The sequence below is a fragment of the Dipodomys merriami genome, unplaced genomic scaffold (assembly GCF_024711535.1).
Source record: "Dipodomys merriami isolate MVZ:Mamm:240054 unplaced genomic scaffold, mDipMer1.0.p SCAF_10, whole genome shotgun sequence".
In the NCBI taxonomy this organism is placed as follows: Eukaryota; Metazoa; Chordata; class Mammalia; order Rodentia; family Heteromyidae; genus Dipodomys; species Dipodomys merriami.
The window spans coordinates 13,685,272-13,700,007 of record NW_027202271.1 but is presented as its reverse complement, the minus strand read 5'-3'; the positions used below and the strand labels follow the sequence as shown (position 1 = coordinate 13,700,007).

The 14,736-nt window shown below is 53.3% G+C and overlaps 1 protein-coding gene across 3 annotated transcripts in view; it reads left to right on the top strand.

Moving 5' to 3' along the window:
* The window catches only part of Nckap5l (NCK associated protein 5 like), a 54,889-nt gene extending 40,773 nt beyond the window's left edge, over positions 1-14,116 (top strand). For all 3 annotated transcript variants that reach the window (XM_070040714.1, XM_070040722.1, XM_070040705.1), the window contains exons 4-13: positions 772-840; positions 930-968; positions 2,255-2,377; positions 6,034-6,147; positions 7,558-10,187; positions 11,646-11,808; positions 11,942-12,023; positions 12,362-12,670; positions 12,747-12,889; positions 13,204-14,116. In XM_070040714.1, the coding sequence (XP_069896815.1) occupies positions 772-840; positions 930-968; positions 2,255-2,377; positions 6,034-6,147; positions 7,558-10,187; positions 11,646-11,808; positions 11,942-12,023; positions 12,362-12,670; positions 12,747-12,889; positions 13,204-13,416 (3,885 nt within the window). In that variant the 3' untranslated portion in view covers positions 13,417-14,116. The remainder of the gene's footprint in view (positions 1-771; positions 841-929; positions 969-2,254; positions 2,378-6,033; positions 6,148-7,557; positions 10,188-11,645; positions 11,809-11,941; positions 12,024-12,361; positions 12,671-12,746; positions 12,890-13,203) is intronic.
* The last annotated feature ends 620 nt before the right edge of the window (positions 14,117-14,736 follow it).

Sequence of the window (14,736 nt, the reverse complement as noted above, 5' to 3'; positions counted from 1 at the left end):
TGGAGGAAGCTGAGCATTTCTTTAGCAGAGCTCCTCTAAGAAGCCCATCTTTGCTCTTAGCTGTCCATCCCCGGTGCAAGCTCGGGGCCCAGAAGCATGCATAGGAGTTGGCCATTGTAATCTTCAAATGTCTCAATTCCCCCACCTCCCAGTTTCATGCCCCTGCTGGCTCTGTAGGGGGAGGGGGAGTGGTAAAGATGGTCACAGAGGCCACAGGAGGTAGCACTTGGATGACCCAGAGCTCAGAAGTTGAAGGGCAAAGTGTGGGTCCTCGAGCCAAGCCTCCCTGCTACATTCTGAAGACACTGTCCTTCTCATCAGGGCCCGACAAAGCAGTGTTGATGTCATGAACATCATGATACCGAAATATTTACTCACATACTATGGATAACTTCATACTATGGAGTCACTTTGACTCCAAGGTCATCCTCTGTCTCTATAGCCTTGCCCCCCATACACACACCCCACTTTGGTTTGTTTGTTTGTTTGTTTTAATTAAAAACAAAGTAGTTGTCCAGAGAACTTGCCATTCAACAAAGCAGTTCCCTTTGCTACCTCCCACTCAAGTTCTCCTGGCCAAGCCTTTAGTCTCACTGAAGTTGGGCCCATCTCAGCTCTGCCCTCCTGCTTTGGTCCACTCTGCAAGCTTCTATATGTGAGCTTCAGCTGCTTGATTCCTTGCCACCCCTCCTCAGAAGGCATTTATTTTCCCTGGGGGAAAAAAAGAACCCCAGAGCTTCCCTCTTGCCCTCTTCCTCTTCACTCCTGCAGGCAGAGAACTCAGCACTTGCCCAGGCCAATGAGAACCAGCGGGAGACTTACGAGCGCTGTCTGGATGAGGTCTGTGGGGTCTTCAGTGGGAAGTCTGCTGCGGCTGGGGGCTGCAGGGGCCTGGATTGTCAACTCACTCTCAGGGTTTTTGTCCCCAGGTTGCAAACCATGTGGTGCAGGCACTGCTGAACCAGAAGGTAAGTGGTCCCAGGAAACATTCTTACCCCGGGAGAAGCCCTGGACACAGTTAGGAGGTCCTTCTATTGGACCCCAAAGCCTGCTCACCTAAGCCTTCACTAGGAGCTGAGGAAGGAATGTGGAGAAGATGGTCTATGGCCCTCCACTTATTCCACTCCTTCTGTCTCAGCAAGTACGTTGTTTTCTACTTGGAGGCCAGGTCAAGACTAGGTAAGACCAGGACTCAGAACCATGTAAACTTTGGTTTGGGTTTGAGTCCTTCCCTTACCTTAGTTCTAGCTGGTTTCTCCAGGTTGTGATAGCCCTCAAAAAGCAATATTTTTTGTATGTGTACCAGTCTTAGGGCTTGAACTGAGAGCTTGGGTACTATCCCTGAGATTTTTTTGCTCAGTGCTAGCCCTCTACCACTTGAGCCACAGCTCCACTTCTAGCTTTTTGCTGGTTAATTGGAGATAAGAGCCTCAAGGGTGTTCCTGCCCAGGCTGGCTTTGAACTGTGATCCTCAGATCTCAGCTTCCTCAGTAGCTAGGATTATAGGCATGAGCCACTGGTGCCTGACAAAGCAATGTTGATGTCATGAACCTACTGACATCAAAATATTTACTCGTATACTATGGATAACTTCATGGGTCAGTCTGACTCAAAGGTTATCCTCTGTCTCTGTAGCCTCCCCCCTTTGTTTTTAATTGAAGTAATTATATAGAGGAGTTGCTATTCAACAAAGCAGTTATGAATATAATATATCTTAGGCAATGTCACCCCTTTAATCATTTTCCCATTCCTTCTAAAGTAGGCCCTGTGTTGTTGTTGTTGTTGTTGTTGTTGTTGTTGTTGTGTCATACTGAGGCTTGAATGCAGGGCATGGGCACTGCTCTTGAGTTTTTCTGCTCAAGGCTAGCAGGCTACCACTTGAGTCACCAGATTTTTGTGATGGTTAATTAGAGATAAGAGTCTCATGGGCTGGCTTTGAACCATGATCCTCAGATCTCACCCTCCCGAGTAGCTAGGATTACAGGCATGAGCCACCTGCAAGCAGCAGGCCCTTCACCAATTGCATGGTTTCATAGTGCAGGTAGTTGATGTCAGAGATGGGGAAATGACGAGAGAATAGACTCCTCTTACTGCAAATGCAGCCACCTTTACTAGGGAGCTGGCTATGGGAAGGTGTGTCCAGCAGGCACCCAGGTCCTCTAGGTAGGATTTCTGCTGCTGCTGGGTAAAGTCTGTATTCATCCTGTTCTCTCTGATATCTTCTCTTTCACCTCCTCCACCCCTGGGTGGGCAGGACCTGAGGGAGGAATGCATCAAGCTGAAGAAGAGAGTGTTTGACCTGGAACGGCAGAACCAGATGCTGAGTGCCTTGTTTCAGCAGAAGCTCCAGCTCACGACTGGCTCCCTCCCCACCCAGGTGGGCACCTTGCTTGTCCTTCCCTCTCAGAGCCTGCTTCCTGCAGCTTCCTTTGTGAGTCTCTGCTCACAGTCACACAGAAGCATGCCCTCGGCATCCCTTCACCACAATGGGGGCTCCGGCCATCCAGAGAAAGGCCTGTCCAACCTGACAGATTAGCACCTTAGGAAAGGTAAAAACAGGTAGACCTGAGTCTCTGCAAGCTTGGCCACCCCCCTGCCTTCCAGGTGCTCCCCACCCAGCTGGGCTGCATTCTTTCTTATTGCCTAAGAAAGCTCTCACTGGTTCCTACTCTGTTGTGGGGGAAATGGGTGGAGACTGCAAATGAAGCTATTTGAAGCTCCCAAGAGACTCTGGCTAGTGACTTGGCCTCTTCCTGGCCAGAGTTGGGGTGTGGCCCTCTGTGAGGCAGCCTAGAGTTTCTTTCACAGAGAAAGCAGGAAAAGCAAATTTCATTGCTACTAACTCTGTGCCCACACACAGCTGCATCTACTCACCATCCACACACATACAAGTTCACAGGCACTGGTTTCTCTGGCCACCTAGGAGCAGCAGGAGGCTGTAAGAATGAATCCTGGGCCAGGCTCCAGTGGCTCACGCCTGTAATCCTAGCTACTCAGGAGGCTGAGATCTGAGGATCTCGGTTCAAAGCCAGCCCAGGCAGGAAAGTCCATGAAACTCTTATCTCCAATAAAACCACCAGAAAACTGGAAGTGGCATCGTAGCTCAAGTGGTAGCGCACTCACCTTGAGCTGAAGAGCTGAGGGACAGTGCCCAGGCCCAGAGTTCAAGCCCCACGACTGACAAAAAAAAAAGAATGAATCCTGGGCTCAATTAAGATGTCACAGAAGCTAGGCAGTACACACTACTAACTACTCTGTGGAGGCTGAGATCTGAAGATTATGGTTTAAAGCCAGTCTAGGCAGGAAAGTCCATAAAACTCTTATCTTCAGTTAACCAACAAAAAAGCCGGAAGTGGAGCTGTGACTCAAGTGGTAGAGCCTTGAGCAAAAAGAAGCTCAGGAAGAGCACCTGGGCCCTGAGTTCATGTCCCAGGACTGGATGCATGTGTATACATGTGCATATACAAAAGATGCCACTGAGGTTACTCTGCCACAAACCCCAAGGAAGGAAAGAGATACTTAGGAGAACCAGGAGCAGATCTAGATTGCAGGGGGGAATAGCATGTTACTTCTGAGTGCATTTGACCAGAAGAGAAACACTTTGTATATTGGGGTGCCTTTGTCTGAATTTGTGTGTGAGCAACACAAGCAGCTCTTGATCCCAGTCCCTGAGCAGAGAACCTTTCCTCTCACTGGGATGCCTGGTCCCTGCAGAAGCCTTTCTGGAGTCCCTGTGTCACCCAGGTGGTATAGAACTGAATCCCAATCAACACAGTCTGTAATTCTCCCTGCCTAGTTCTCTCCTTAGTTCAGGGTTCACCTCAGAATCTCTTAAGTTCACCCCAAAACGCAACATACCCCTCCTAAATGACTGCTGATAACAAAGCAGCTTTAACTCTGGGACTCCTGGGGTGTTAGCCAATAGATTTCACTTCCCCCGTGGTGATAAGACATAATAATAGAAAGAGCATGAACCTTGGCCTCAGATAAATGGGGGTTGAATTCTTGAATTAACTACTTTTTAACTTAGTGTACAAAGTATCTGACTTTACAAACTACAGGGGTTTTTCTCTTAGAAATGAGATAGAAGTGCCTATATTACATGCTGTTGTGAGGATTAAATGAGAATATACACTGGTAGGGGCTGGGAAGGTGGCTCAGTGGTAGAGTGCTTGCCTTGCATGCCTGAGGCCCTGGGTTCAATTCCTCAGCACCACATAAGCAAAAAGAAAAAAGCCGGAAGTGGCGCTGTGGCTCAAGTGGTAGAGCGCTAGCCTTGAGCTGAAGAGCTGAGGGACAGCGCCCAGGCCCAGAGTTCAGGCCCCACGACCGGACCCAAAAAAAAGAATATACACTGGTGCTGGTGGCTCATACCTGTAATCCTGTCTACTCACAAAGCTGAGATCTAAGGATTGGGAGTTTAAACCCAGTCCCCGGAGACAAATCCAAGAGACTCTTGGCTCCAAATTCACCAGCAAAAAGGCTGGAAGTGGAGCTGTAGCTTAAGTCATAGATCTTCAGCCTTGAAAAAAGCTGAGCAGATGCATGAGGCCCTAAGTTCAAACCCTAATACTGTCATGAGAGGAGGTGGAAGGAGGAGAGAGGTGAAAGAGAGGAGAGAATGTGTAGCCCTTGGCCCTTCATAGTAAATAAATGCCAGCTCTTTATATTGGTATGATTCCCAGGTTGTGCTTTGATGGGATGAAAATTGCTTGGTACAGTACCAAATAAGTTTTGCTTGTGATTAGCACCTAGCAAGGCCCTGTCTCAGGACTATGGCCTGTACAGAATAGGCATGAATCCAGAAGGCTGGAACCACTGGGGACTAGGTTTCCAGACAGTCTAAAGAACTAGGTATGACAGTGCCTTTTGTTCTAGGGCCAGGGAGAGGAGACAGGCCCTCAGAGAAGGTCCCTGCAGGGTTAGATGACATTGGACCTAGACTTGGATGAATGGGACCTTTACAAAAGGTTCAGAGACCAAGAAGAGGGATTTCCTTGTAGAAAAAAAACAGCATAAAGGGGCTGGGAAGGTGGCTCAGTGGTAGAGTGTTTGCCTTGCATGCATGAAGCCCTGGGTTTGATTCCTCAGCACCATATAAAAAGAAAAAAGCCAGAAGTGGCACTGTGGCTCAAGTGGTAGAGCGCTAGCCTTAGCTGAAGAGCTGAGGGACAGCGCCCAGGCCCAGAGTTCAAGCCCCACAGCCGACAAAAAAAAAAAAAAAAAAAAAAAAAGATCCAGGATAAAGAGGCCTAGGGATCAGCACAGATACTTTAGTGGGGGGAAGGGGGGGAACAAAAAGGAAAAAACATGCTTTAACTTCCTTGAACACCAGAGACTGAAAAGCCATCAAACTGGTCAAGGAGAAAGGTTGGAATGCCAAACAGTACCCACTCCACAAGTGGAAGATCTGAGCTGAAAGCACAGGTTGCACACAGCCAGAGGCAAGCCTCAGTCACTGCAGAATTTGAGCTCTGCAGAAGTGAGAGCAAGGGAAGGGTTAAAGCTGGCTTATCCCCAGCTGAGAGGCCTGGGAGAAGGAATCACATTCTCAAGGACAGATACTAAATTTTCTGCAGTCTTCTGTAGTTGTTTCACAGGAGACCAGATAAGGGACCCAGAAATGATGCCTCCCTTGCCATCTCTTTCCTAAGGTCATTTTCTGTCATTCTCCAGTCAAAGGTGGTCAGGGCAGGAAGGGCCTTTGGTGATAGTCTCCTTTGCAAGAAGGCAGGAAGTTCCCCCAGACAAAGTGTGCTGGACTCAAGATGGGCATTCTGAGTTAGTTCTGCCACTACCTCTGGGTCAGGCCAGTATGCCTTTTGGCTTGTCTCACCTCCTGACATCTGGGCCTGTGCTATTTTCAGATCTATCTGTGCTGTGCTCTCCTGAGCCTTCTCCTAACCCACAGTTGGGGTGGTAAGATAAGCCACTTCCAGGATCAGGAGACATCCAAAGAGGGGTCCACCTAGACAGGAAGACCCAACCCTGAGGAGCCAGATGGCCGCCATGCTAACACTTCTTTCTTAACAGATCCCACTCACTCCACTCCAGCCACCATCAGAGCCACCAGCCTCCCCTTCCCTGAGTGCTGCTGAAGGACCAGCCACTTCACTGCCTCTAGGGCGCTGTGCTGGACAGAGAGAGGTAAGAGATCAGTGACTTTGCTGGCTAGAGGCTAGTCAGTGCAAGTTCCACTGGTGTTTCTAGCAAGCCCTGGGGAAAGGCTGTTGCTCAGGCACAGGCTCTTGTCCAGGCTGGAAGTGTGTAGAGTCCTCAACTGTCAGCCTCATACCAAGAAAAACAGGTCCCACCCCAGCGACTGGCCTGTGAGCAAACACATTAGTAATGTGGTGAGAGTCATAGTTGCCCTTAGGGATTCATTCTGTGCCAGACACTGTGTGGAGCCCTGTGGGACTCTTTTGTTTTATTTATGGAGTTAAACATAATTACCATCTCATTTTTTACAGATGATACCATGAAGCACAGAGGTCAGATAACTTGCTGAAGGTCATAGAGCTAGGTGGGACTAGGACTTAAACTTAACATCATCGAGTTTACTCCAAAGCAGATATTGTTAGCCATGGTGCCAGACTCAAGAAGGGGCTAGAGCTGGGCTCTGGTGGCTCACACCTATAATCCTAGCTACTCAGGAGGCTGAGATCTGAGGATAGAGGTTCATCACCAGCCAGGGCAGGAAAGTCTATGAGACTCTCATCTACAGTGAACTACTAAAAAGCTGGAAGTGGAGCTATGGGTCAAATGGTAGAGCACTAGCCTTGGGGGGGGGGGGGGGGAAGCTTAGAGACAGTTTACCAGGGCTGGGAAGGTAGCTCAGTGGTAGAGCGCTTGCCTTACATGCATGAGGCCTTGGGTTCGATTCCTCAGCAACACATAAGCAAAAAGAAAAAAAGCCGAAAGTGATACTGTGGCTCAAGTGGTAGAGCGCTAGCCTTGAGCTGAAGAGCTGAGGGACAGCGCCCAGGCCCAGAGTTCAGGCCCCACGACCAGACCAAAAAAAAAAAGCCACTAGACAGTTTACCAGACACTGAGTTCAAGCCCTAGGACTGGCACCAATAAAAAAGGGGATGCTAGGTAACATCAGGGAAGTTTCGCATTGAATCATCCCCAGGCTGCTTCTGCTAAAAATTAGGACCAGGCAGATTAGCTGTGGCAAAACTTAGGTCTTAGCTATGGCACACAACCTCCCTTCCAGAATAAGCATGGAGGTCAGAGGCAGGTATAGTCAGATGGTCAGCCCTGCAGATCCAAACAGCAATCGATATGGGAGGCTGGGGTAACTAAGGGAACCCACCCTAGCCCACGTGTGCCAGGTACAAGAACTGATGTAACCAGAATTCAGCCATCTTTGGAGGAGCTGAGTCATCATATCTTAAGCTCTGTGAGTTACTTTTGGGGACATAGACCTAGTCAAGCCACAAGCCAGCCCTGTAACAGATGTATTTGGTGATGCCCAGGGCCTGTGCCTCACAAGGTTTCCTCTTCAAGCTTCTTCTCCACCTCTTCCCTGCTACCCTCCCCCCCCCATCCCCGCAGGTGTGTTGGGAGCAGCAGCTGCGGCCAGGAGGCCCAGGCCCCCCACCTGCCCCACCCCCAGCACTGGATGCTCTGTCCCCGTTTCTTCGGAAGAAAGCCCAGATTCTGGAGGTGTTACGAGCACTGGAAGAGACGGACCCTTTGCTTCTGTGCTCACCTGCTACCCCCTGGCAGCCTCCAGGCCAGAGGCCCAGCTCTCCAGAGCCTATCAACGGCGAGCTGTGTGGCCCACCCCAGCCTGAGCCCTCACCCTGGACTCCTTATCTGCTTCTGGGCCCAGGCAGCCTGGGGGGCGTGCTGCACTGGGAGCGCCTTTTGGGGGCTCCGGGAGAGGAAGAGAGTTCTGGGAAACCTTGGGGCCCTACTAGAGCTCCACCAGCAGCTCAGGGTCCTAGCTCTGGCCCACACTGTGCCCCAGGCAGCAGCTCTTCCTCCTCCTCTGATGAAGCAGGTGACCCTAATGAGGCGCCCAGCCCTGACACCCTACTGGGTGCCTTGGCCCGCAAGCAGTTGAACCTGGGCCAACTCCTTGAGGACACGGAGACTTACCTACAGGCCTTCCTAGCTGGGGCAGCTAGCCCACTCAATGGGGGACACCCAAGTCCTGGGCAGCCAGCCTCCCCAGACCAGGGGCCCTCTCAGCTGTCTAAGCCCAAAGGCCTCCCAAAGTCAGCTTGGGGTGGGAGTACCCCAGAAGCCAACAGGCTGGGCTTTGGTGCTACCTCAGAGGGTCAGGGGCCCCTCCCTTTTCTCAGCATGTTTGTGGGTACAGGAGATGCCCCACTGGGCTCGAGACTTGGCCACCCCCCTTCCTCATCTCAGGTGAAAAGCAAGCTCCAAATTGGACCCCCTTCTCCTGGAGAAGCCCAGGGACCTGCCCTTCTGCCCTCTCCAGCCAGAGGTCTCAAGTTCCTCAAGCTGCCGCCAGCCTCAGAGAAGATCCCAAGCCCAGGAGGCCCCCAGCTCAGCCCCCAACTCCCCCGGAATTCCCGAATCCCCTGCCGCAACAGTGGTTCAGATGGCAGCCCTTCCCCACTACTAGCCCGCAGGGGCCTGGGGGGGGGGGAGCTGTCCCCGGAGCGGGCACAGGGCCTGCCTACCAGCCCTTCAGCCTGTTCCACGACCCCGGACTCTGCACAACTGAGACCCCCGCAGTCAGCCTTGTCCACCACCCTGTCCCCAGGACCAGTGGTGTCTCCCTGCTATGAGAACATTCTGGACCTTTCTCGGAGCACTTTTAGGGGGCCTTCCCCAGAGCCGCCTCCATCGCCACTGCAGGTGCCCACCTACCAACAGTTGACTCTGGAGGTGCCACAGGCCCCTGAGGTCCTCAGAAGCCCTGGCGTCTCCAGCCCTTGCCTCCCGGAATCCTGCTCCTATGGGAGCCCCCAGGAGAAGAACCTGGACAAGGCAGGCTCAGAGTCTCCCCACCCTGGCCGCAGGACCCCTGGCAGCTCATCCAAGAAGCTCAGTCAGGGGTCAGGGCGGCGCCCCGGGGATCCCGGCTACACACCTCTGCGGGACAGATTGGCAGCCCTTGGGAAACTAAAGACAGGCCCCGAGGGGCCCGTGGGCCCAGAGAAGAATGGGATGCCAGCCAGACCTGGCACTGAGAAGGCTCGGGGACCAGGGAGGTCAGGGGAGAACACTGGAGACATGGTACCCTCCACCACCAGACCCCTTGAGCAGCCAGACTCTAAGGGAGTCCTTCGGGGAACAGTGGCCTTAGGCACAAACAGCCTGAAGCAGCAGGAACATGGACTTGGGGATCCTGGGGCCCCTCGAGTCTACTCGTCCCACTCCATGGGGGCCCGGGTGGACCTGGAACCTGTCTCACCAAGGAGCTGCCTCACCAAAGTAGAGCTGGCCAAGAGCCGACTGGCAGGGGCCCTGTGCCCTCAGGTGCCCCGTACGCCTGCTAAAGTGCCAACCTCAACCCCCAGCCTTGGCAAGCCCAACAAAAGCCCCCACAGCAGCCCTACAAAGCTACCTTCCAAGTCCCCTACCAAGGTGGTACCCCGACTTGGGGCCTCCCCAGTCACTAAGGAACCCCCCAAACCTGACAAGGGGAAGGTGCCACCTTGGGCAGATTGTGGCAGCTCCACGGGACAGCCCACATCCCCAGTACCTGGCCCCACTGACCCAAACCAAGGCCCTGAAGGGCCGGCCCCACACTCAGCCATTGAGGAGAAGGTGATGAAGGGCATTGAGGAGAATGTGTTGCGGCTCCAAGGCCAGGAACGGGCACCAGGCTCTGAGGCCAAGCATCGTAACACCAGCAGTATTGCCAGCTGGTTTGGCCTTAAGAAGAGCAAGTTGCCAGCCCTGAACCGCCGTACAGAGACCACCAAGAATAAGGAAGGAGCTAGTGGGGGCTCTCCACTTCGGAAGGAGGTCAAGGTGGAAGCCCGGAAGTTGGAAGCTGAGAGTCTCAACATCTCCAAGCTGATGGCTAAGGCAGAAGACCTGCGTCGGGCCTTGGAGGAGGAGAAGGCCTACCTGAGCAGCCGGGCTCGTCCACGGCCTGGGGGCTCAGCCCCAGGACCTAGCCCTGGTCTGGGGCAGGTGCAGGGCCAGTTGGCTGGCATGTACCAAGGGGCAGACACCTTCATGCAACAGCTGCTCAACAGGTGAGGGCTTAAATACACCTGACTCTAACCTGACCTTTGCTAACCCCAGGAGCTTGGGCTTCCCAGAGATCTAGGAGACTAGGGTGCCACCAAAGCACTGGGTTGGGGGCGGGTGGGGGGAGAGGTAGTGACCAGGCCTGAAGGAAAGATCAGTCAGAAGCTTGGAGTTTAAAACCACTCCACTTTATCCTTATTGGCTGTCAAGTTAGCGCACTTGCTCTCATTTGAGAAGAGCTCATGGTCTCCATTTTTCTGGATTGTCTTGTGTCAAAGGAAGTTGTCTAGGACCTTTATATGTCAGTCAGATGATTGCTAGATTCTACCTCTGGGCTGCTGAAGACCTTCTAGTGAGGGGGCTGGAGAGGAGGGACCCTTCCCATCTTACCCTTTGGCACCCACCATAAGGAGAACTGTGGCAGGGGGACCCACTCCTTCATCTTTGGCTTGCTGGGTATGGACCAATGAGAGTCCAAAGAGATGGGACTCCAGTCAGGGTTTGAATGGCAAGTGTGCTCCGAAAGCCAAGGGAACAAGCAGGAGTGTTGTGCATATACCAAGTCATAGCCAAGTTTGCCAGTATTCCAGGACATTCTGTTTCTGGGTAGCTTTGGGGAAGGACTCCTACCTTTCTCCGTTACCCCTACAGTTTCTCTAGGACTTTCCCTGCCTATTACCAGAGTCAGAAAGAGTTAGTAAGAACAATCATCACTGGTGGGTGTCAGGCTGCTGTGTCTACTTTCCATCACTGTGATGAAATAGTCGAGGCCAGCCAGATGCTGCTGGCTCACACTTGTAATCCTAGCTACTCAAGAGGCTGAGAGCTGAGGATCAAAGTTTAAAGCCAGCCCTGAGCCCCAGGAAACTTGTATATCTGATTAACCACCAGAAAACCAGAAGTGGCACTGTGGCTCAAAGTAGTACAGCATTATCCTTGAGCAAAAGAACTCAGGGACAGTGTCCAGGCCTTTAGTTCAAGCCCCACGACAGACCAAATAGAAAAGAGAAATATTTGAGTCAGGCTACTTTATAAAGAAAAGTGTTTTGGGCTGTGCCTCTGAAGGTATGAGGTCTAGGAGCTACATCTGGTATTAGCCTTCTTGTTGGCAGAGTCCTGAGATGGTGGAGAGTGTCACACGGCCCTTACATACGTGTGTACGTGTGTGTGTGTGTGTGTGTGTGTGTGTGTATACACACACGTACGTGCGCGCATGCGCACTCCTGACCCTCCAAAGTCAGCAGGATTCAGCCATGAGGGCTCCACCTAGATGGCCATGTGTGGTCCAGATCACTCCCCAATGGCCATAGTCAGATTAAGTTTCCACCCTTTTAATTCCATCCCCACAATTAGGATTAACCTGGAATATCTGGAGACAAGGGTCCTGAATTATCCAAAGCACAGCAACAGCTGGCGTCCCTGCCACACCAGCCTCCCTCACCTATGTGCACCATTGCCTCTAGGGTGGATGGCAAGGAACTGCCACCTAAGAGCTGGCGGGAGCCCAAGCCTGAGTATGGGGACTTCCAGCCAGTGTCCACTGACCCCAAGAGCCCCTGGCCAGCCTGCGGGCCCCGGAATGGCCTGGTGGGCCCACTTCAGGGCTGTGGGAAAACACCTGGAAAGGTAAGTTCTTGGGCAGGGCTGGGTAGAGGATCCGACTCTGGGTTTTTCTCCCTGGGACCTGGAAGCTGCTGGATGCATTTGTGAGTTCAGGGACGGGTAAGAGGAGTCATCCGAGTCTCCTGTACCCACACAGCCCAGCAGTGAGCCAGGCAGGCGGGAGGAGATGCCCTCAGAGGACAGCTTGGCAGAACCAGTGCCCACTTCACACTTCACAGGTCAGCAGGGTTGGGGACTGAGGGTGGGAGGTGTCCCTTTACCCCCATTTCCATTCCTTCCTGTCACCGTGGCAGGTGCCAGGACTTTGTTCCATCTTGGTTCCTAGCACTGAGGTGTGAGAGATTTTGGGCTGCTCAGGGGTACCAGCTCCATGGCCAGTTGGTAGCCAGGGTGGTGGGGAGGGTGTGGGTGGGGGCGGGTTCAATGAGAGGAGCCTGTTGGGCCAGTAGGGTTGAGTGTGGTGGAGCCTGGCTAGGGTGGGGCCTGAAGCTAGAGGAAGAAAGCAGAAGGAGCAAGCTCCGCCTTTTACCCACCACATGCCCTCTCTCACCCCCAGCTTGTGGCTCCTTGACTCGAACCTTGGATAGTGGCATTGGGACCTTCCCACCCCCAGACCATGGCAGCAGTGGGACCCCCGGCAAGAATCTTCCCAAGACCAAGCCAGCACGATTGGATCCCCCACCAGGGGTGCCCCCAACTCGGCCAGCAGCCCTCACCAAAGTCCCTCGCCGTGCCCACACACTGGAGCGGGAGGTGCCAGGTATAGAGGAGCTGCTGGTGAGCGGGCGGCACCCCAGCATGCCAGCCTTTCCTGCACTACTCACTGCTACTCCCAGCCACCGTGGCCACCCAACCTGTCCCGATGGTGAGTCTCACGCAAGTGGGTGGGAAGTCCCTAGGAGCTGGACAGCTCCAGCCACCTTCCCTTTGTTCCTGCACAGATCCTTGTGAAGACCCAGGCCCTGCCCCTCCTATCCAGCTGGCTAAGAACTGGACCTTCCCCAACACCAGGGCAGCTGGCAGTTCTGCTGACCCCTTCCTGTGTGCACCCCGACAGCTGGAGGGGCTGCCCAGGACCCCCATGGTGAGAACTGCAGCAAGGGAGGAGGAGGAGGATGGGAAAGCAGTCTCCGGTGAAGTAGGTACAGATTGTGTCCTGCACTGACCTAGAATGGGCTGAGAAAGTATCCCTCAGTGGCTGGGCAGTTCAGCCACCCTAGTTGGGGAAAAGGGTTCTATAGCCACCATCACCCCCAACCCCCACCCCCGCACACACACATACATACACACACACACACGCACACACACACACACACACACACACACACACACACACACACACCAATTGATCAGAAGGTGGGAAGGAAAGATTGTTTTCAAGTTGTCTATCCTTTCCAGGCTCTGCCCGTGGACCACAAGCGAAGCCTGGAGCCCAACCGCCCATCCTCTACGCCCCAGGGCCCAGCATTTGGGGGCAGTCGCACCCCCAGCACGTCAGACATGGGTGAAGAAGGCAGAGTGGCCAGTGGGGGCGCTCCAGGGCTGGAGACCTCAGAGTCTCTCAGTGACTCTTTATACGACTCGCTGTCCTCCTGTGGGAGTCAGGGCTGAGCGGGCTGGGCCCACCACAGCTGTGCCCCTCCCAGGCCCCTCTGGAGCTGGGGACTAAATAGACTGGACCTACACTTCATACTCCACTCCTTTGGAGCCAGTGGAGGACCCCCCTCCCCCATTAAGGGACCAAGGAGGCATGTGGATAAGAAGATGACCGGAGTCCCTGGCACACCCCACCGCTGCTGTGGATGAGATTACCACACTTAGCTCAGGGAGAGACCCCATCCTCCGTCCTTTCGATCACCCAGAGTCAAGCTCTTCTTTAAGGGAATAGAGGTTCAAGGCCACTATATCCCAGCTCCCACTTCAGGCTGAGCCATCTTGAGGTGCTGGGCTTCCTGCCCGCCAGCTGTGCCATCTCTGCCCAACCTGGCTGCTCTCCTCTCCCAGAGTCCCCCACCATGGGGTTGTTCTGAAGGCCCTGTGCTGGTGGAATTTGGGGGGAGGGGGACAAATTGCCTTCTCTCTCTGCCCTGGTCCTCCTTGCTGTCTAGACGGTGCTGCCCTCCCTACCCCATGTCTTGGGGTCTTGTTTGTCTGTCTTTTTGTTCTTTTGTTTTTGTTTGTTTGTTTGTTTAAATATTAAAGCGCCTGGCCAAGTTCCCAAACCCCAACCCGCACTGCGGTTAATTTATCTGTTGTTAAAAACATGGCTGCTCTGCTTCCAGCCTCAGCTTCTGCAGTATCCCTAATAAAATGTGGAGGCTTCTCCTAACCCTTCCCTGTCTTGGCTTGTTGTGTGGCAGGACTTGGGTAGGTTAGGTTAGGGGACTGAATGACGCCAAAGCACCAAGTTGAGGGGTGGGACCCAGCATCCTTGTGAAGTCATCTCTCAGGGAAGCTGCTGGAGACACCTTCAGGGGGAAGGGGCAGGCTGGGCTGGGGCTGGGGCTGGGGGTGTTCCCTGACCCAGGGCTCTGGGAGGCATGCACTTGGTGCCTGTATGACCCTGTGATGTGGGCACAGCATCAAGGCCTAGAAGGGAGATAAACTTCACTGTAGCCTGTGGTTGCCATGAAGGGAAGTTAGACACAACTGGGTCTCCAAAACTGTTGCCACCATCTCATCTCATCTCAGAGTTAGGGGAAAGACTTGAAGAAAAAGTTCCTCCAAGCCAGGCTTTGGTGGCTCACACCTGTAATCCTAGCTACTCAGGAGGCTGAGATCTGAGGATTGCAGTTCAAAGCCAGCCCAGGCAGGAAAGTCCATGAGACTCACCTCCAATAAACCACCAGAAAACCAGAAGTGGTGCTGTGGCTGAAGTGGTAGAGCTCTTCAAGCCCCACGACTGACAAAAAAAAAAGTTCCTCCAGCTCT